This window comes from Anopheles cruzii, chromosome 2, assembly GCF_943734635.1.
Source record: "Anopheles cruzii chromosome 2, idAnoCruzAS_RS32_06, whole genome shotgun sequence".
NCBI classification, from domain to species: Eukaryota; Metazoa; Arthropoda; class Insecta; order Diptera; family Culicidae; genus Anopheles; species Anopheles cruzii.
In genome coordinates, this window is record NC_069144.1 from 55,838,177 (window position 1) to 55,858,820 (window position 20,644).

Consider the following 20,644-nt stretch of genomic DNA (forward strand, 5'->3'; position numbering starts at 1 on the left):
CCTTTCACTTCAAGTAAGAAGTCATTGTTAAGTCGTTCAGAAAGATGGGAATTTCAAAAAAATCTGGAACGGGTTGATTACGTAGCCCAGACCTTTTGCAATGCATTGGCTCTTGACTTTGTGGAGCTGATCAAAGAAGCTTTCGAAGTATCTCAGAGCATGACACTAATTTTGTTTATTTATGTTTCGAAAAAATTAATTATGTAAAATTCAAGTTGTTAGATGTTTACACAATAATTTAAAGTTTTGTTGTCTTTTCATCATGTGCCATTTTTAAAACCATTCCTCTTTAACCCCAGAACAAACCTCACCAACAATCGCGGAGGGTGCCAAAGAAAGCATCCAAAGGCAACGCAGCTTTCATCTCTTAAGTCGTGCTTGAATGCCCAAAGTAAGTTGTTCATTTATGTTGTTGATTTCTTGAACTCACGATCAAGAAAGACACACCACCGAACTAAGCACAGTACATACGTTTTGGGAATGTTCACGCGATTGTCCCCGTCTAACCTGAATGCTGCTGATGCGGTGCGGCTCAGTTCAATGCGGTTTCTTTCCACCTTTTCCATGTAGCGCAAACACGGCCGAACGGCGCACACATGGCCGTGAATAATAGAACTCAGGGCGACATTAGGCGTGACGATGGTATAACTTCCTTCGCTGCCGGCTACGCCTTGCTGAATACTTTAAGAACGCCACGGCCACTTGGCACGCCATCCGCCATGCTCTCCGCGGTGTCGAATCGATTCGCCCGCTAGCGAGGACCGCTTCGGCAGGACAGTAACATTCCCGCAGTAGTCACCGTTTGCTCTTTGCACCGTGAAACGGGGCCCGGTACGGGACGGTGTTTGGAAAATTTGTCGGCGAAAATCTAGAAAATCTCATTTGTGGAAGAATTTTATGAAGCGAAATTTTCTTTTACTTTCGTTTCACGGTCGTGACGCCCTCGTGCAGGGTTTCAGGAAAAAACAAACTATCCACCCCCGTTCCGGTTCTCTGGTGCCACATTGGGCGCTGGTGGCTTCCACACTACTTACGTAAAACCAGTGAAACTTTGGCACCATTCACCGGCGGCGGCAACGAAATGTTGGAACATACTTATGCGACCCGGAGCACACATATCCGTATGGTGCGGTGGCCACATACTGTGTCGCCGGTGTGCGCAACCCCGATCCACGAGGTGTGGCCTGCCAGGGGGCGCGAGCGAATCATTTGGGAATTTAATTAAAATGAAGTCATGGAATGCTGAGCGGTTCATTTTACAACCATTCTTGGGGTGTTTTCGGTACCAGATTTTAATTGCTCCCGAAAGAAGGATTTCGCTGTTGCATGAAGTGGCGTCTGAGGTTTGTTTTTCGGGGCGAAAGAAAACAATGGAAGGATACACACGCGCACACTTTAAAGTTGTGCAGTTCAAGAGCAAGGTGAAGGCAAGGTTCACCGGTGTATCTTTACGAAAAACACAGGGCCAACAGGCTGTCGAACTTTAAGGATGCATTTGAGGCCAATATAAAGTTGGCTCAATTTAATTCTTTTCTGCTGCTATGTCCAGTTCCAAAGCTAAGGAAAGAGTTCGTATGTTTCTGTCACATTTTTAATCGCCGGCCCATTCCCGAATGTTACGAACAGAAACATCCAAACATGGTTCAAATAAAATGCGAACCGGTGGACGCTTTTGCAACGAGTTGCGGCGGGCAAAAATGCCACAAATTTATGAGCACCTGCAGCGTAGTTATTGAAATATGTTTTATTGTCGACCTCGCCACACTATGTCGGCCACACTGTGTGTGTGTGTGTTTCTTTGACTCTTGGAACGGTACGAAGAACATAAACCGGTGCTGCCACCTCAGCGTAACCGCAAAGAGTTATTATGTTACTCCGGTAACCAGCCAGCCCAGAGGTTAGGTCAGTTCCTTAAACGGTTCCTTCCTGCCCTTTTTTTCTCCGTCCAACATAAATGGTGTAGCGAATGCACTTTATGGCGCTACTCACTGCTTTCAGTTCCATGTGAAGCGACCTTCTCCGACGGTGAGCGACGCCCAGAGACAGACCGGGGAAAATATTATGCTTTTATTTACTGTTTGTGAGTACTTACGACGAGTTCATATATTTTCTGCCGCTCGGGCGCTGCGTTTGCTACTTTTAAATCAAATAAAATGGGGATAAACCGACGATCAGCTAAGGTATTTTTGGAGAACTTTGCCGACAAAAATTATTAAAAAAATATATAAAGTATCCTTCAAAAAGATACTGAATTGATTCCAATTCGTAAAATTTTACTTGTTCCGCCTTTTTTTAATTCACACTTTATCCACCCAATCAGTCGCAATAATGGAGATTTATGACCCGGGCCCCTTTCCTCAGGCCACACTTTCCTCATTAATCCGTTCGATGTAACGCACCGGCGGCAGTGGCAGTAAAAATTAAATATTTATTACCCTCTTCATTAGCCGGGGACCGAGGGCCTTCCGGTTCGGGCCGGCGAAAGTGGGATGAAAAATTAAAGGAAATTAAACCTCCGCCGACGGAAAAGTAATAATCGCATTTAGCACACTTTCATCGCCCGGCCGCCGACGCCGGTCCGCTCGGTGCACCGCACCCAGCAACTGCACTTCCTTTCCAAAGGGCCGCGGCGAAAGATGTGATAAAATGTGTACGTTCTTCGTGCATCCGTTGCGGGTGTGTTGGCGGCAACCCTCCAAGGATCGCGCACGAGATGGCGATAAATTTTACCGCCCGCCTTCCGAAAGGATGCGTCTCGCAAGGCCCAACACAACCCGGGGGAAGGTTTTTTAATTCAATTTCCGCCGCCACAGGATGATAAGAATCATTTGAAAGTCAACGATACTGTCAACATCAAAAGGGCGCACTTGAGCTTTTGAGGCGACGACAATTAACGGCCCTTACCATTATATGGAACCGTAATTTTGAAGACAAAAATAGTGGAGTCTCTTAAGAGGGGAAAATCCACATTTTATTTCGGCCAAACAATACGCTCCAAACGCTTTTCCGGACTCGCTTGAAAGAACTCCCATCCGACCGAATCCCGGCAACTCGGCATTTCATAAATATTTAAACACGCATCGCTCGGGCGTAGTTTATATTCAAATCGTATGTGAAAAGCGCACCCCGCTCACCGGAAGTGCAATGAACTCATTTATTTGCACGTTCGACTCTTCCGACCACATCCCGAGATGACGGTACCGAAAGACAGACGGGGATTCATTTTCTTTTCCACATACGCCTTGCCATTGCGGGTTCAATGTTTGATGAGAATATTTACTATCGCTCCAGACTCAGCGTTCCGGGCTCTATCATCCCACAATCAGATAACAGTTAACCTACATAAGCCGGCCGGCCCGTTTGATCCACGTCACGACCCTGGCAACCTGATGTGTGGAGCATAAAAATGTGCGCTACGAGGTTGGTAATCGTGGCGAGTGATTGTCACAGACCGCCCGACGTGTGAAGGTGAACGTAACTTGGTGTCTAAGCGTCCGCTCCCTCACGTGCGGCTCTCGCGGGAAACATAGAACCACTCCGGCGTGCCACAACACCGGCGAATGCAGCATTAAATATTCATGTGCACGCACCCGCGATCGGAATGGCGAATAATTTATCGAAAGCCAAAGGCCGTGCCGAAGACGAAAGTGAAGCCAGCGATCAGCACGGTAGCTCGAGGATCGATTTTTATTTTTATGAAGGCTAGATTACATGATTCGAACATTAAATCCCGGCCTAGCATTGGGCCCATTTTCCCGATTGGTTTCCCCGAATGTGCCGATTGACGGCACGAGTGGACTAAGATTCCGCGGACACCACTTGCCTGCCGGGTTGACAGCACGCCATCACAGCACATTGATTGTCATGCGTCGGTTGCCCTCGGTCTGACGTCCAGGCTTTCGCCCGTTAAGCTGCGTCACTGCGTAATTGGATTGTAAGTCATCACTCGGGACATTTATTAGCTTTGTTACGATGATAATTTGTTTGCCAGCAATCGGAAAGCCCGACGATGGTTCTTGCAAGACGCTTCCGCAATGTAGATGTAGCGTTTAGTTCTTACACCAGCGAGTGGCCATTTTGAGACATAACCTTTTTGTATAACTAAATCTGTTTCTTTTCATACACTGAATCAACTGTATTATGTCGCAAAAGAAGGTAAAATTTATCACCTATTGCAACTACTGCCCGCCGAACGGGACGCCTTCCCGCGGCGCTACGTGGAAAGTGTTGATAACGACACCCAGGCCAGGCACCATCAACGCCGCACACGCGCCACGCGGCCGCAGAATATTAGAATCGATTGCAATCATAACAGGATTACAGCGAAAGCCCTCATTTGGCACACTATTTGCGGCGCAATATAAATGCTAATGGGCGGCCCAAGAATACGGTCCTCGGATGCTGAATGGCACGCGGAGCGCGATGTAAAGTTTTTTCTACTTTTTTTCTTGTGTTGTTGCTATATTTAATTTTGGGCGAAATGTGAAGCCGAAACATAGAAGAAGACCTCCAACAACGCGGGATGCTTCGCGTGCGGTGCCACACCCACAAAGGGGTTGGTTAAACGGCCCAAACGATGGCCTAACATAATTCACTCACAGGGAAAACAAAAAGCGCCACACGCACTGTACGCGAAGCATGGAAAAGAAACAAATTTTCCAACCGCCCCAAACAGGCGAAGGCGTTTAGCCGGCGCCCGCGAAACGGCCACCAGCAAAAAAAACGTATTATAGAGGATAATCTTTCGGGGAGATTCGTTCCGTTTTCCCTCTTTTCCGTCCCCGATGATGTTATCTTATTTGGGGCTGCTCGTGTCGCGAGCTCAAAGGACCCGGGGCTCGGCGGGCGAATGTCGTTGGAATTATTGTCGCCACGGTACCTCGTGGGAAAGATCACGTCCTTCGCGAAGAGAACGCTCCGCGGACCGGAATTAATCCTATCAAATAATCGGCTAGATGACAATGTCCTTGCGTTCGTTTTTTTCTGTTCTGGCCCTCCTTGCTCGGCATACCGTCACCGTCGCGTCTAAGACGCTCGGGCCGCGCCACGAAAACGCAACCGGGCCGCGGTCGAAGGGAACTAAGTAAAATTCAAATTTGCATAAATTCCACCCCAACCGGGAGAACCGGTCTCTCAGGGTGTTTTTCCAGGGTGACGGAAAAGAAAGCCACGAACCACGCGGCACTCCAAGACGAACGGTATCACTCTTGGAGGCCGCCAATGCCGGGGCTGGTATCTGTTTTTCTTGGATTCAAATTGAATTAAAGCAAGTCACCGGGCGAAAGCTACCACACTGGCCACCATTTGTCGCCGTTATTTGGGGATGGCTGTTTGTGTTTTTTTTGTGTTGCCGTTTTGTTTTCTTCGCGCCTTTTGTTGGTTGCTGTGCCGTGTCGTAAAAGAGGGACATTTGGTCCCGGCCCGGTCCCGGGCTCCGGTGTTCTGCTTTCGGAGATGGAATTTTCCTCTAAATTGAACCTCAATTCAATTAAACTCCGACACCGGCCGATAGCACACCAGCCGCCACAACGGCCCGAGTGTCCAGCGAACCGGAAGTGACAACTGTCCACCAAGGCGGCTAAGAAAGTTGTTGCGAAATCGAGCCCACGGTGGACGCCGAATGGCTGTTATTTCCGTTTTTGATTATCTCCACCGTAAGGACTTATGCGTAAGGCGACTCTAATCCGTCTAATGAATTGAAGTCCGAATTGACAAATTGGTCACTTTCAATGTGAGCCCTCGTCTTTTAATGAGGAACTTTCACGTGAAATTAAATTGCGTCATCCTGAGTTTTGGGTAATGGTTTTTGGGTCGGCTCTTTTTATCAATCTTTTACCCATTTCAATACTCACTTTGCTTGAGTAGTCGTAAGTTTTCCACTCTAAATCCATTTCACACTCGACTCCGAAACTCGAAGCTGTCGTTTATTATATCCTTTGGCTGCTAATTCTTACTTTCTCACATGATTATGGCAGCGCGCAGTGTCATTAATCGATGTCTTATGCTCTTAACTCTTCAACACTTCACCGTTACCAGTAGCTTGTCATGTTGCCGCACTATGTTTCGCCTCGCGTAACTAATTATACCCGTTCACGGCGTTCGCTTATTAACCCGTGAAAAAGGAAAAACTCAAAGAACCCGTTCGTCATATGAAACTCGGTTCGGAAATGGCTGAAACATAACCCAATAAACTACGGAAGCGAAGCAAAGAGAAAAAAGAAACAGGGCGCAAGGAAAGTTACCGTGAAACGCGTAAACGATGATGGTGAAAATGAGAAATGGCGTCAAAACGGCAGGCAGGCAGGAAAAATCGGTGCTAGAAAAAAAAACGAGAGCCGGTGCCGAAAAAATAGCCACTTGATTGATGGAATCTTCCGACTGCCGTTGACACTTATGAAATATATGCGACGCGGGCTGGGCTGGGCCGGGGTGGGCCCGGGACGGGCTCAACATGAATGATGGCTGTACGACATGGTCACTTATTTGTCGGCCGCGAGGGGTATTAGTGCGATCGGGCGACTTATGGCTTATGTTTTGCGGTTTTTCAACACACTATAAGCGGGAGGTTGAAATAAAATAAACCCAAGATGGATGGTCCCCCCTCCCGCGCGGTTGCTAGTTGTAATCACCTCCCGACCCACGTCGGGGAACCGTTTTCGGACCGACGGGGCGGCTCGTGCCGGCCCTAATTGCTCCGAGACCGGTTGGTGAATATTGTTACCGTAACCGCACGGAACACACCCCTTTTTCGGCCTTGGGGACAGGCATCGGCCGGGGAGTTCCGGTCCGGGGTTCGGGAGGCCACCGATAAAAAATCACTTCATCGCCAAACCGTTTAAACGGTTTATGGCCACTTGAAAAAAGTGGCCCCGCGCAAAACCTTCCAACCGTCCGTCGTCGGAAGATTGGCGAACTCTTGCGCGCACCACTCTTGCGGTGTGGGATGTTAATTTTATACCACTTCCGGTTGACCCGACGGACGCTCCCGGTTGTAAATCGGGGCGGGGTTGCGGTTACTGTTTGGTCGGTCGGTCGGTCGGTCGGTCGGCCAGGTTGTTTGCGGTTGGCTCCCTCCGGAGCTACTCGACTCGAGCCGATAAAGAGATAAAGTGTTATTGGGGTTTGGATGATAATGTGCCGGGGGGTTTTCCCGACACCCAACACCCGGTTGGCCACCGGGACTATTTTACCCTTTTTTTCACGGGAATCGGAACATATTTGAATTTGAATCAGTTGGGTTTTTTAGTGGGGTTCGTCCACCTTAAACAAGACATTTATTTGAGTGTGGACGATTCTGGATGAGGTTTTAATAATTTCCATAAATTCATTAAATATTGTTCGATAAAACTGAGATTATGTTGCAGTTATGCAATCAAAAATGTTCATACGAAATTTATTCATATTTTGTGCACCACTTTAGCAGGTTTGCACATTTTAGCAAGCTTCACCTACTGATGAGATATTATTAAAAACTGTTCGTCTTTTCCGCTGATCGCCGAATAATGATGAAAACACCGGACACCTTTCCCTACGTCACAGCAAACAATCGACGGCTGACGATTGCATCCTTTTTCCATCCAATTTACCCGTCGACCGACGTTATCGATGGCGTATCGTTCCATTCTTCAAGCACGATTTCCCCCGGCGTACAACTTCATCTGCCGCTCGGATGCTCGGAAACGTCTTCTTTTGGGCGACGGCAACAAGGATTTTCCGGCCCATCATCACATCTTAACACATTGTGTCCCCCGTTTCCCCGATCCGTAGCACACACATCCTTAGCGCGCGCAGTGCGTCGTGTTTCGACTCTTTTGGGGCGATGTTTGCTCCCTCGCCACTTAGTTACCCGCGCAACGGTCGCAACCCACATTCCCAGCCTCTCGAAAGGGCACCCTCTCGAGGGGCCCGCCTCAAGTGCCCGCAAAGCCCACCCATAGGTTCTTTATTTTATTCGCCAGCATATATTCATTGCGTTATAAATACCAATTTACGCTAAATAAATATTTCGCTTTATTGCCACGCGAGAGTGCCGCTTCGGATCTGTCGGCCGTGTCTGTCCGCCCAGTCTCTGTCAGCCGGTCTACCAGCCAGGGACCTTTCGAGGACCGCGCCCGCAGGGGTGGCATTCTCGGTGGTGGCCGAGATCTCGCAAGGCGACACGGGGCCACCTTTAAGATGCCGCGTTAGTTGCGGAGCCTTGGCACGCCCGGCCATCTCGCGAAAAGTCATCTCGTGCTCGGCGTACAAACGGTGATCCTCCCGCCGAATTCCTGAACGGTACTTCGGCAGATGATGAAGGGCACGGCCATTAACCGAGGCGAGCGTGGCAGTTTTCCGACATTTTCCGTGTGCGAGTTTGAAGCTAATAACTGCTGACATTTGGCCACCGGACGCGATTGGCGTACGTTCGACGATTCCTCACAATAAAGGCTACCGTTTGGTGAAAGGTGCAGTTTTAAGGGCGGCCACTTATTGTAGAAGTGACAAAAGAGAGCATTTAAATATGATGCTATTAAAACAAAGCAAAAATGGTGCAGGCCACAGAGAGAGAGAGAGGAGTCAACATGTGACTTCTAAACACGGCGGGTTCACTTGCATAAACGGTGCTCCCGATGAAGTGATTTATAGATAACTAGCTGATCCCGGCGAGCGTTGCCACGCCTCATTTCATCCTCATTTCTCGATTATCCGACGTTTCAAAGGACTTCCTGGTGACGAATCCGATCAGCTTCCCTTTGCATTTCCCGTTACTTCTACTTTTCAGATGATCGGACTTCCCGGTGACGTATTTGTTCAGGTTCCCTTTCCACCTCCCGTTACTCTGTTCCAAATGATAGGGCTTCCCGGTGATGTATCCGATCGGCTTTCCTTCACGCTTCCCGTTCCTTCCCGCTTCACGTTCCTTCACGCACGCCGCAAAACTCGCACCAGCTAAATTTGACTCAAATTGTTTGAACACTTTTCGAGTTTTGCTTAAAATTTACCAAAATTTTGTATGGGAGCCACCCTTTGTAAAGTGGCGAGAGGTTTCAAACATTCACCAGAACATTTCCCCTTCCCAAAAACTCCCACCTGGTTCGATTCTCGATTTCTTCGATCGGATTTTTCGATTTTCGATTTTTCTTCGGTTCGATTTCTCCCTGGAATTTGGTTCGATTTGTTCGAAAATAACCCGAATTATGCTGAATTTTATGTTATGTTTGTATGGGAGCCCCTCTCCCGGGAGGTGTGAAGTGTATTTTTTCTACTATATGATCCTAATTGCAATCTAGAAGGCTGTAGCAGTCCGTTGCTATCTCTCTCTCTCTCTCTCTCTCTCTCTCTCTCTCTCTTTCTCTATCTCTATCTATCTATCTTTCTATCTATCTATGTATCTCTCTCTTTCCCCCTCTCTCTCTCTCTCTTTCTCCCTATCTCTGTTACTCTCTCCATCTCTCTGCCTCTCTCTCTCTCCCCCTTCTCCCTCTCTCTCTCTCTCTCTCTATCATTTTCTCTTTCTCTCTCTCTCTTCCCCTCTCTTTCCTTCTCTGTCTCTCTCTTCCTCTCTTTCTCATCTTCTTTAAAAATTAAATGCAAACTACGCAGTTCCCCCCAACATCACACTACTTCAAGATGGATGAAATGAGGGGTGGTGATAGGTGGAAGAAGGAAGGAAAAGGCTTTTAAGTGAAACCAATCGATTTAGAGACCACCAAAACCTAAGAAACGATACCCATATTGTCCTAGGACGTATTTTAAGGATTGGGGTTGTGTGGGGGCCCCTCCTTCCCCTCGTCCTGTAAGGACCAAATTTTGTCACATGGTTTTTCAGGTGACCAGCAACCATTGTGCAAGTTTTGATGAAATTCGATTCATAACTTGTGGAGTAATTGATGTTTTTAACAGTTAGTTGTATGGGAGGACAAAGAAAGAGGGGGGTGAGGGGTTTCTAACCTTGACTATTGCACTCCCCGGCCCCAAAAACCCCTGTATACCAAATTTCGAGTCAATCGGTCCAGTAGTTTCGGAGTCTATAAGGAACATACAGACAGAACTTGATTTTTATATATATAGAGATTATGTCCACGGCTTTATTTATTGTGTGCATCAGCTTAAATGTATCACATGAGCTGATTTCTGCCGTTGGTGGTTGTACCGGGGACACACACACAAACACACACACACAGACAGACAGCACAGTTCGAGCATGAAATTATTATAACTCCCTAACAAGGGCAGCGACCACCGAAACAAATCACACACACCCCGGAACACCCGTCCGTCCATCGATAGTTTTAATGATTTATGGATTAATTTAATTTCAACCCCGTGGATGGCGACCTGTGGAGGGCCCGGCTAACGGGAAAACAAATGAAAATTGAAAATCACCACCCCGGCACGGGCGAGGAGAAAAGTCACCCCGTACGACTCGTCCGGGCGACGTCAGAGCTGGTGATGGTGATGGGCCGCGGACAGAAATCAGCGCATTGGCGGACTTGGTCCGGGCCAGTTCCGCTCGAGAGCGGGAATGCGCATTTTTGCGACCCAATCGGGGTGCTGATTACGAGTCTATTTTTACATTAATTTATGAAACAATGAATAATGTATGCGCCCATCGGAACCGGTAGTGATGAGTGGACCGTGTGTGTGTGTGTGTGGCCATTCGCGCAGTGTCGTTTTGGAAGTATTTATTTTGATCCGATCGTACTAGTGATTAACATATTTTGAGTGTTACCATCTGGATGCCACTGTGGACCCGGTGGGCTCGCATTACATACGAAGCATGTTTCAAACAAAGTAACGCGATACAGGGCAATGGGGGCCGATAACGGAAACAGATGAGTATAGTGTCCGGAATAAATTTTCAATGCTTCCAAACATAGTGTTCCAAGTTTAATCAACCGACCGACGACCGAGAGGACCCTAATTGCCAGTTCATTAAATACCACATTGACCTCTGGCCCAACGTAGGAGGCTCGAAAAATCGAACCGCGCTTAAAACCCATCAATCATCGGGGTCGCTCCGTTTGTCGTCACCTTAACGGGGGGCGCGAAACACCACGCCGGATGACAAACTCCTTTCCTGAGGGGAAGGATTCACGTTTTTTCGCACCCCCGTCCGCAGCTGGCCCTAATGGCTGGGTCCACACTGGGCGCTAATGTCGCCGGCCGTCGCCTGACGACTGGCTAATGAGAAAACTTTTAATTAGCTGATTAATATTTAGGATATCGCGGCCAGAAATTTATCGCCCCGGGATCGGCCCGGGATGAATAACGGCGAGATCGAGATCTGGCGCGATCGTTCGGCAGCGACGGTGATGGTGAGAAGCGGAAACGGAAGCAGTTATTATCGGTCCCTCTGCTGCTCCGTGCCATATTGATGAGTGAAAGAGTGCAGGTCGATATTGGCGTTCAAAACAAAACTCCACCTAATATCGGACCGCATTTAATTGCATCACGAAGCATAATGTTAGTTACGGAAACAAAAGGATTTTCCATACAAAAATGCGGCGCATTCCGCATTGTTTGTCAGGGGCAACATTGTTGCCCCACCATTGGTGTCTGGCAATGGCTAACAAGTTTCCGTTTGGCCAACACCGTTTCGCGTCGCGTCTCCTTTAATTAAGGGGCCAGCACCGAAAGCGTGCTGTTTTTATTTAAACAGTCCACACGTCTTAGTGTCACGATCTGTGCGATGTAAAATAGATCCGCCATGCCACGCTAATCTGTCGCCATCTTGCGCCACGGTTTGCGCTTGGCCCGATTCTAACACAGAACCCCTTTACTTGACACCTGTCGGATGTCCGTCGTATGTCCGCGTGGCACTTTCGCCGTTAGGAACCTGCCCTGAAAGGTGCCCCCTACTGGCGTCACAGTGCATCACAATGATGGCGCGATACGCAATCTGGTGACACGATCGTCTTAATGATGAGATCCAGACCTGTCTCGACGATCTAAGGGGTGCACGATTTTCACGATTTATATGGCCCCTCGAGTTAGCGAGAGCGTTCTAAATCAATGTCGCTCACTCGGTGCTAATTAATCACGGCCGAAATGAAATATCTTCACAACGCACGGACACAGACACTGTAAACCCATAAAACATCCATCCTTTATGATGAGGCACCGCGAAAAATTACAAACACGTTACAGCACCGGCCTGTAGGCCAACCCGGGGCCAACCGTAAAACCAGTCAAAAGTAATTATACACACATACGTACTACCGGGAAAAGGGTGGCCATTTTTAAAACTCTGGGTCACCTATTTTAAGACTCGATTGTTGTTTAATTATTGCTGCCCCGCCACAGAAACTCGGCCCCAGATTCGGCCAGCGGTTTTAAGTGAATCTAATCACTTGGTTCGACCACGAACAGTTAATCCCTACAACCTGCTGCTGCTGCTGCTACTGTTGCTGGCCGTTCCGTAGTGGCGACCACTTTTAGGGTCGATTTTTATGGCAACTCGTTACTCAACCGCAAACGGTCGGGCTCGGGACCGCTACTGTGCTAACCCGATCGCTCGCTCGTCGAGAACGGCTGTTTGTGGCCTGTTTTTTTTATCGTCGTTACTTTTTTGCCTGCTCCAACACTTGTTTTCCGGCGCGAAAATTGAACATATGTTTCACCCCTTGGGAGCTACCGCTGGTGCTGGGGCTGCCCCGGCGTAATGGTGGCTCGATTTATCTCTGGCACCATAAATTAGGACACTTTGCCAGCCAGCCAGCCGGCCAGCCAGTGGCTCGGAACGGTATTGGAAAACCGTAACGCTGCGAGGTGCGAATTTTTCCTCTACGCTTTCCACTAAACTCGAACTCAGCTGCATGACAACGTTCGGGTACCATGCTTCGATAAATCCTGTATGGATCGAATTGATTGTGACCGTTGGTCCAATATTCTATAAACAACCCAGCTGATAAATTCTCCCATTTTGTTTCGGTGTCGCCACAATTCGTTGCTGGTGGTTACGCCAAGGTCTTCTGGAAAAATGGGGACGCGACAGAATCGGTGCATTTATTACGCTTGAGCACGGCTGCTAATCACACAACCAGTTCAGTAACAGAATTAGGCGAAAGAATCAAACCGACAGCAAGTGCAAATTGTCATAAATCGTGACCGAAGTACACTCCGGGTCCGGGCCGGGAGTTTATTCTTCACCCTCCCGGACGCGGTGACATATTTTGCATAATTCAATTCCGTTCACATCCGGGGGGCCCAACGTTCGACGGGGACTGGGAGCCCTCCGGAGTCATTAAATCCCACCCGAGCCCCCCGGGAGGGCTTTAATGGAGCCGCGGCATGCGACCAACAATTTGTCAGCTCGCTGGCATACCTCAACAACGTAATAAACTGTTAACGATTATTTCTCCCGAACTCGACGGGTGACAGAATTCCCCGGTTTTTTTTTTCCTACAGCAAAGCCCCATTTGAAGCGAAAAACTTTTCACTCATTGTCGTGCGCCAAAATTGATTAAACAGATCCAAAACTGGCCCGCACTCACCACACACACACACACAATGTTTGATCGAAACATTTGGCCACAGGTTTTTCGGCACAGCATCGACAATCATTTGTCATTCAGCGCCGACGACGACGACGACGAGTCTTAGGGGGAAAAAAATGGGACATAAAATGTACGCCTGTACGCCCGGAAAAGCCCACTTTCGTTGAGCATAATTTAATTACCACCAGCCATGCGAGGCGCCAGTCGGTCTCGGCAGAAGTCGAAAACATGATAACATTTTCATTAAAAAAATCATTTTCCATTTTATCGCCTCCGCAACCGCGCCAAAGGGGTCGCCGGGCGCCGGGAAGGAAGTCCATGTTTTCCGCCATTTTCCGGACACCCAACGGGACCGACAAATTTCCAGAAACTTTCCCCGCAGGAATGTTTGACGGCCCCGAAACCTCGTCCCGTCCGAACACCTCCAGGAGAACGCCAAACCATTTTCCAATTCCTGCGACATCCTGCTGTCGTCCTTGGCCGGGGCGAAAAATGGCCAATCGCCGGAGCCGCTCGGTGGAGAAAGTTGGACCATCGCTGCAACAAGCCACGGACTCGCCGGCTGTCCGTGGTGAGGCTTGCTCGTCTCGGAAGCAAGCGTACCGCACCCAACTTGCGGCCATTTTGAGGTCCCTGGCAGTGCCCTGCACTGTGCATGTGTGTGTGTGTATCAATTACAGTTGTTTTATGGATGTTGTTGGCGATATTATCGTTTTATCCAATTTGCTCATTTTGAGCCCGAACCCGAACCGATCCGCAGAACTTTGTCCGGTCCCCGAGCCCGACCGAGCGATCGTGCGCCGCGGTTATTATGAGTTTATTATTATCGTAATACGAGTAATCTTAATCATGGGCCACGCTAACCCACCTTAAGCCGAGCCCAACCTCACGTTAAACTGGTTAACGGACGTAAAGCTCTGCACCGCCGTCGCTGTCAGACAGGATGGGAAACTTATGCCCGGGAACCTCCTCCCGAACGGTTGCAGTGTAGTTCTACCGTTACGAAGCCTAGTCTGCCTAGGGTCTGAGCGCGACGGCAACGAATTGGCAAAGTTTTACAGCGCCCCGGCAAACTTCGGAACCCGCGTTAGTTAGTTGTAACTTTCGGTGTCGTAGATCCGCCCGGGGGTGGCTCCAACTAGCCTGACTGGTTGGCTGGCTGGTAGTTGCTGATTGATAGCTAGTTTCCGGCGAAAAGACGAACCTGGTACATTTATAAACCCCCGGACGGCCGCGGCTATCGCGGCGATCTTGTTTTAAACCCAATTATGCAGCTGCGTATCAGTTGTAATCGATGGCCTCTTCTATTCTTCAGTGCGTGGCGTTTGGTCGTTTGCGTGCAGTTCAAGCATCATCCAGTGCCTACTTCTATTGCTGATGCAGATTGACGGACCGGAACCTTGCGCGGATTTTGACAGATCGCCATTTTCGCCGTTCATTTGTTCACTCATTGAATAACTTCTGGAGGAAGACTCTACGGTTTCGGTCCAATTTCAAGCTGTGCGCAAGTCCTGATGAACGCGGTCGAGGCCGCGGCGGGCCGGGCGCTGCATCTTACAGATATTCTCCATTAGAATTAGGTTCCGGTGGGTTGATGAAGATAAATGACCCGCTGGTAGCACTCCAAGGATAGCTCACCCCGAAACGACGGTGGCGCACCGCGGGTGTCCGGTGGCACGCCTCTTCCAACACCCACCGCGGTGCCCGGTTCGCGTCCGTTTAGTTCTTTTTTATGTTTTAAATAAAGATTAAATTTCCACACCACACGCCCGGAAGGCCGTAAGCGTAAGGACACCATAATCTTGCGCCTTGCCTTGCCGACACTAAACCGCCCCGGACAGGACGGGTGGGTTGGGATTATGTCCACCGGGTTTGCCACCGGGGAAATGGGGCGAGCGGCTTTAGATGGTGAGGGGCGTTACGCAGAAGCTTAACGTCACTGCTTTACCCAGTGCGGTCCGTGTCCTTCGGTGGGTGTCCTGCTGCTACTAATCCACTTTCAATTTGTCCGCATTTGACACGTACAACGCAGCGCAGGGCGGGTGTGTGACACTTTTGGGGCAGCCGGGGGGTCTTTCAAACCACTCCGGGGGTGCCCGAGCGCTGGCTTCCAGCGCTTCCATCACCATTGACGTAAATGTCCTTAGTCACCCACGGCCATTACGGTGGCCGTGGACGTTTCATTAAATTCCATCATCACCATTGACGTACCATCAGCGGGCCGCAACATACTCACTTACGGACCACACTTACGGCTGGCAGAGAGATATTTATTGAACCATTGTGTTAACAATGCGATGAGTTGTTTAGAAACAGTTTGGGCGATAGCTTAAAGTTACTTGAGGTTTCTTGAGGTAAAGCTGATTTATGAATCAAGAGCCAAGCAGTTGACAGGTTTGTGGAAAAGGAACTTCATTATTTAATGAGTTACATTCAGAGCAAGGTTTTATGTTAATTGCAAACATTAAATGGAAAGCATTATTCTTCCAGTAAGACTGGAAACGCATAATTTGTAAAACATTGTACAAAAACACAAGCCGACGGTCTACCAATTGGCATTGACAACGGCCCGGCATTCTGCCATCCATCAAACGATGAACCGGAAATTATTTTCCGTTAACTACAAAGAACTCGATGCGAAATTCACAAGCCAAATCACAACTCCAGCTCCACCCGAACGCGCCAACAATATTCTCACGTAATGCGATACTTCCCCGTACCCCGCGGCGTATCGGAACCTCCCGGCATCTTCGCGAACACGAGTCGTTCCGTACGACACACCGACAGTCACGGAACGGAACGGAATGCAATGGCAAAGATTTGTCGATTCACCAGCGTTCGGGAGCGTGATTTGTAGCCGGTACCGTTTCCGGCGCGGCTGCAATCCTTTGCCGTTTGCCTCCTTAACCCACCTCCGACTCGGTTGGACAGTTAATTTATTCGGCGGGGGTCTTGTTAGTTTTCACCGCTGTTCCGTTCGCGAGTTCGCGAATTTAGTATCCCTTCCAATCCCGGGATCGGCCCTCTTCCCGTCCTTAATTATTATGCTTGGAGAGCGATGGGCACAAGAAAGGGTTCCGTTTCCGCTCGAGCTGTGTGTGTGTGTGCCTTGCTCCCGGTATTTTTTTGGTTCCTGGTGGCCACCGTAAGGATGTTTCGGGAGCATACACGTGCAATGCGGGTTGCCTTGCAGTGGTGCCCGGTTCCCTATTCAAATGGTTCCCGGACCGGAAAGAAAACGTTCCTTGACATACCAAGAATATGTTGCCACCGGGCACGCAAGGAATAAGCATAATTTAGCGCTATTTTCCAAGCCTATAAATTACCGGCCGGCGGCCCTACAACACCGACTGACCACCGTGTGTGTAATGGAGAGTCATTTCTGGGCGCGGGCCCTAGCCACGTCCTTGGAAGATGTTTATGTAACCGCAAGCGGGCACCGCTTTTAAAACATCGCCGTATCCGCCGAACGCTTCGCCTTTCGCCGACATTGTTTTTAAGCGCATCCGGGCAGTGCCCGCGGGAACCAGGCTCCGGTCGGCCCCATCGCCACCACCCAGAAGCTCGGGTGGACTGTTCCCGGCGGGTTCGGGTGGCCCGATTTGTGGCCTTATTTATGGATCGCTAAATCATGATGACATCAAAAACAGACCCAATCCAGTGTGCGGGGTGCTGCCGGAGCACGGGATGCAGTAGGGCACCGCCCAGACGCTCAGCAATAAGCAAGAATGTAGCTAATTCCCACTCGATTTAGTTCTCGTGTGTTCGCCGCAAAGTGCCACTCACGGTGACGGGTGCTTACAGTCGGGGACAAAAGCGCACCTCCTTAAACTCCACTTTTCTGGCATCGCTCAACATTGCTTTGCATGCAAGTAGTCAAAAACAGCGAACGACATAAAGTCCAAGTTCTGAAGTGGCTCCACTGAGGTTACCGGAGCTACTTCCCCATAATCCGGTTGGATCCTTTTTGGTGAACTGCACTGTAAACCGACGATAGCACGTATCGTATGGAAGCGGCCCCACCCGAGCCGCCAGTGCAATGACCACCAGAGGGTGCCGCAGTATGTCCTCCGTAGTGTACGAGTCCTGCGCCAGCGTGCGCGATGATATTCAATCTTCCTTGTCGTCGTCGCCGTCGTCCTGCCGTGGCCAATCCACAGTCTCAGTCTCCCGTAGACGTGGGGCAACGGTGACACCGTAATTGCATCTCCCCTTACCGGTGAAGTGACGATTCTGGCCACCACTCACAGGACATGCTGCCTGACTGAACCCCCGATGTCCCGATGTGCGGCGCGCCCGTGTGAGTGAAATAATCTTGCATTAGTTGTGGTTTTTCGTCACAATCTCTACCGGGAGCGCCACACCCGCGCATCCGGAGCGTGGCTGACAGACGGACGATGAGAATTGATTTCCATCCCAAGGCCAACACGGCGGTTCCAATCGTTGCTCCGGTTGTCGCTCCCCTGGGCCGGTGACGTCGGTTCCGCTGATCTCGCTGAACAAGTAAATACGGCAGAAAATTGCATTATAATGGCTGTCGCGCCCGATAAGAGCGATTGGGAGAGAAGCAGCAGTGTTGCCGCTTGTCATAAGCAATTGCAATGAAAATCAGTTTCACCAGCTTCGTCAGAAACGTCGGGGATCTCGCTCGGCAATGGACACGGACAAGAAAGAAATCATCTGCTCACAAAGGGCACAAAGGCTGCCGCTACAAAGTCCGAGCACTACAATCTCCGTGTTGGGATGAAGAATTCGGAATGTCTTAGCCTGAGTGTGCTGGGAGTTAGCCTGCGAGACCAGGAACACTAATCAGGTGGGAAGTCACTGGCAGTAATTTACGATGCTCTGTCTCTTATTAATTGCTAAACTTGCTCTCGCTCGCCCAAGAACGCACAATCGCACGGTCGCATTGTTTGTCGATTCCACCTGAACGTCATTCTTTTGCATCTCTCGCCAAAGGATGCCCGGGTGAACTTGTGCCCATAAATAGTTTGTTTCTCGATATTCAAATTGCGTCATAAATTTTCGATGGAATGTGTTTTTGTGTCTCCTCCGGCGCGCTCCTCCAGGCTGACGTTACATTTCACGGGCGAAGTTTTGTGGTTCACTCCCCTCCATTCACCGACCATTTATTGTCGGGAGTTCCGGTATCGTAACGCTCGCTTTGGTGAAATTTCCCGTGCGATACACGCTGTGTGTGCTTCTTGAAGCCATCTTCCAAATCCCCGCGGTGGGAAGGACCAAGCCAACTCTGAGATGCACTCTCGCCGGGGTACTGTGCACGAACCGGTGCAACTTTCCCTATAAAGACCCATCATGGCGGTTGCATGGCGTTTAATGTGAGTTTTCCGCCCGAGCTCGGGTTCCAACTGTTGCTCTCGGAGCCTGGCCTCTGGCCACGGTTGCCAGAGGGTAAAGTTTTCGGGCACACGGTGCTGCAGACTTGCCGTCAGTGACTGACGGAATGAGATTTTGTGTTTACTTCCCGCTTCCCGAGAGCAATCTGGGAGTGTGTGTTTAGAAAATTTACTTGCACAAGTCCTTTCAGGGGCCACTTTCTTTCGAATTTCAATCTCGTTTTACAAACAGTTTACAGCAGCCCGACACACTGTTGGTGGATGTTTTATTTCTATCGTTTAGATTAAAATGCCCCTTAAGGTGCAAAGTAATTCAAAGTGCATGTTCTGGGATTCCCATTATGCTTTTGGTATTAAGACGCTTGAAGCACAATAAAATTTCGAAATCTTAAAATCGAACAAAAGTTCAGTAATATTTTAAAAAGGTTGTTTAATTCAACTCTCAAGCTAAAGAATGATAAAATTTAAGCCCAGAGGCTCGTATGACTAATCTTAATGGGCCCCTTTTTTAGTGTTTTTAATACTGACTCAGAGAGATCAGCTCATGACAATGTTGCCCCGTGTCCATTACCTTAACGAACTACGCCCTAAAGTTAATGGAATAGCTTCCACAGCACTAAAGCCACCGCTCCTAGCAGCACCGCGGGCAGCGAACCAGTGATCTGCGCCGTTCCCTAAAAACGAAAACAAACAGTACACATAACAACACACTCCATTAACACACGGCGGGCCGGGCTGTCCCCGACCCGAAGTCGCTAATTGCCACCCCGCTGAGGGCACACCTACCGAGTAGCTCGTGGACACCGCCGACGATCCCATTCCGTTCGGGTACTTGTAGATGGTGGTCTGCGCAAACCCATTCCGGTCACGCTGCGTATCTTGCGACACGATCTCCGGGTTCGCGAACGGAAACTGCGGCCTAACCGGAAAAAGGAAACACACACACCCGTCAATGCACCTGCCACATCACGATCGAGGCGATCGACGCGATTGCCTTACGGTGGGAAATTGGCCAGCCCGTGCGGTTGTTGCTGCTGTGGACTTCTCACGACTCGGTGCACTAAATTGGACTCACCACGTAAGTCATCTGTGTGGGAGAACAGCATAAGGTTGTCAATTGACTGCCCAAACATCGGCGAAACAAACCGCAACTACGCCACGACGCCATTACCTGACGCGCTGGCCCTGGCGGCCACGCCGAAGGTCACCAAACCCACCGCCAGCAGCGCGAGAGAAATCTTCACCAAAAACGAAGCCATCCGCACGATTCGATGTCGCCTTGTGGACTGGAGCGTGCGGACCGTGCAGAGCACCATTTGCCGCCGCGGATGACTGATCCATGCGCGCCGAAACACAGGCGCACAGACGCATTGGCACCAACATTGTGAACCGGGTGGGTACGTGCGCACCAACACCACGGACCACGGTATGCTTTGTGGCTGGAACCGGGCACGGAACAGAATGGACGATCAAAACACAAACCTAACCGGTTTCGGTCCGTTGGCCACCCGAAAAAACGGCCTGCTGTGTGTCACTATGGTCACGAAATGCTCTCGAAGGTGGTCGAAATTGGTTAGATCATTGGCCACACTTTGGCCGCATGTGTCACGCCGATGACTTTTAGTCGGTGATTTGGAAGTTTCGTGTGACAAATCCGTAACTTTGAACAGTTTCTCTGAATTTAGCCAATCTTATCAACGTTCCCTTGGGTCCCTGTGAGTCACCCTGTGGCTCGGCGTAGCTGTTTGTTATCGTTCGCCTAAATAAGATGTTTGGCAAACAATAACCGGGTGTCACTAGAGCAAC

General features: G+C 49.6%; 1 protein-coding gene across 1 annotated transcript; it reads right to left on the bottom strand.

The window, feature by feature from the left end:
• Window positions 1-19,408: 19,408 nt before the first annotated feature.
• LOC128268413 (uncharacterized) lies at window positions 19,409-20,111 on the bottom strand. The gene is made up of 4 exons (XM_053005493.1): window positions 20,010-20,111; window positions 19,838-19,925; window positions 19,625-19,757; window positions 19,409-19,512 (listed from the first exon to the last, which is right to left on the bottom strand). The coding sequence occupies exons 1-4, from the start codon at window positions 20,095-20,097 to the stop codon at window positions 19,432-19,434; spliced, it is 390 nt and encodes a 129-aa protein (XP_052861453.1). The 5' UTR covers window positions 20,098-20,111; the 3' UTR covers window positions 19,409-19,431.
• Window positions 20,112-20,644: the final 533 nt, after the last annotated feature.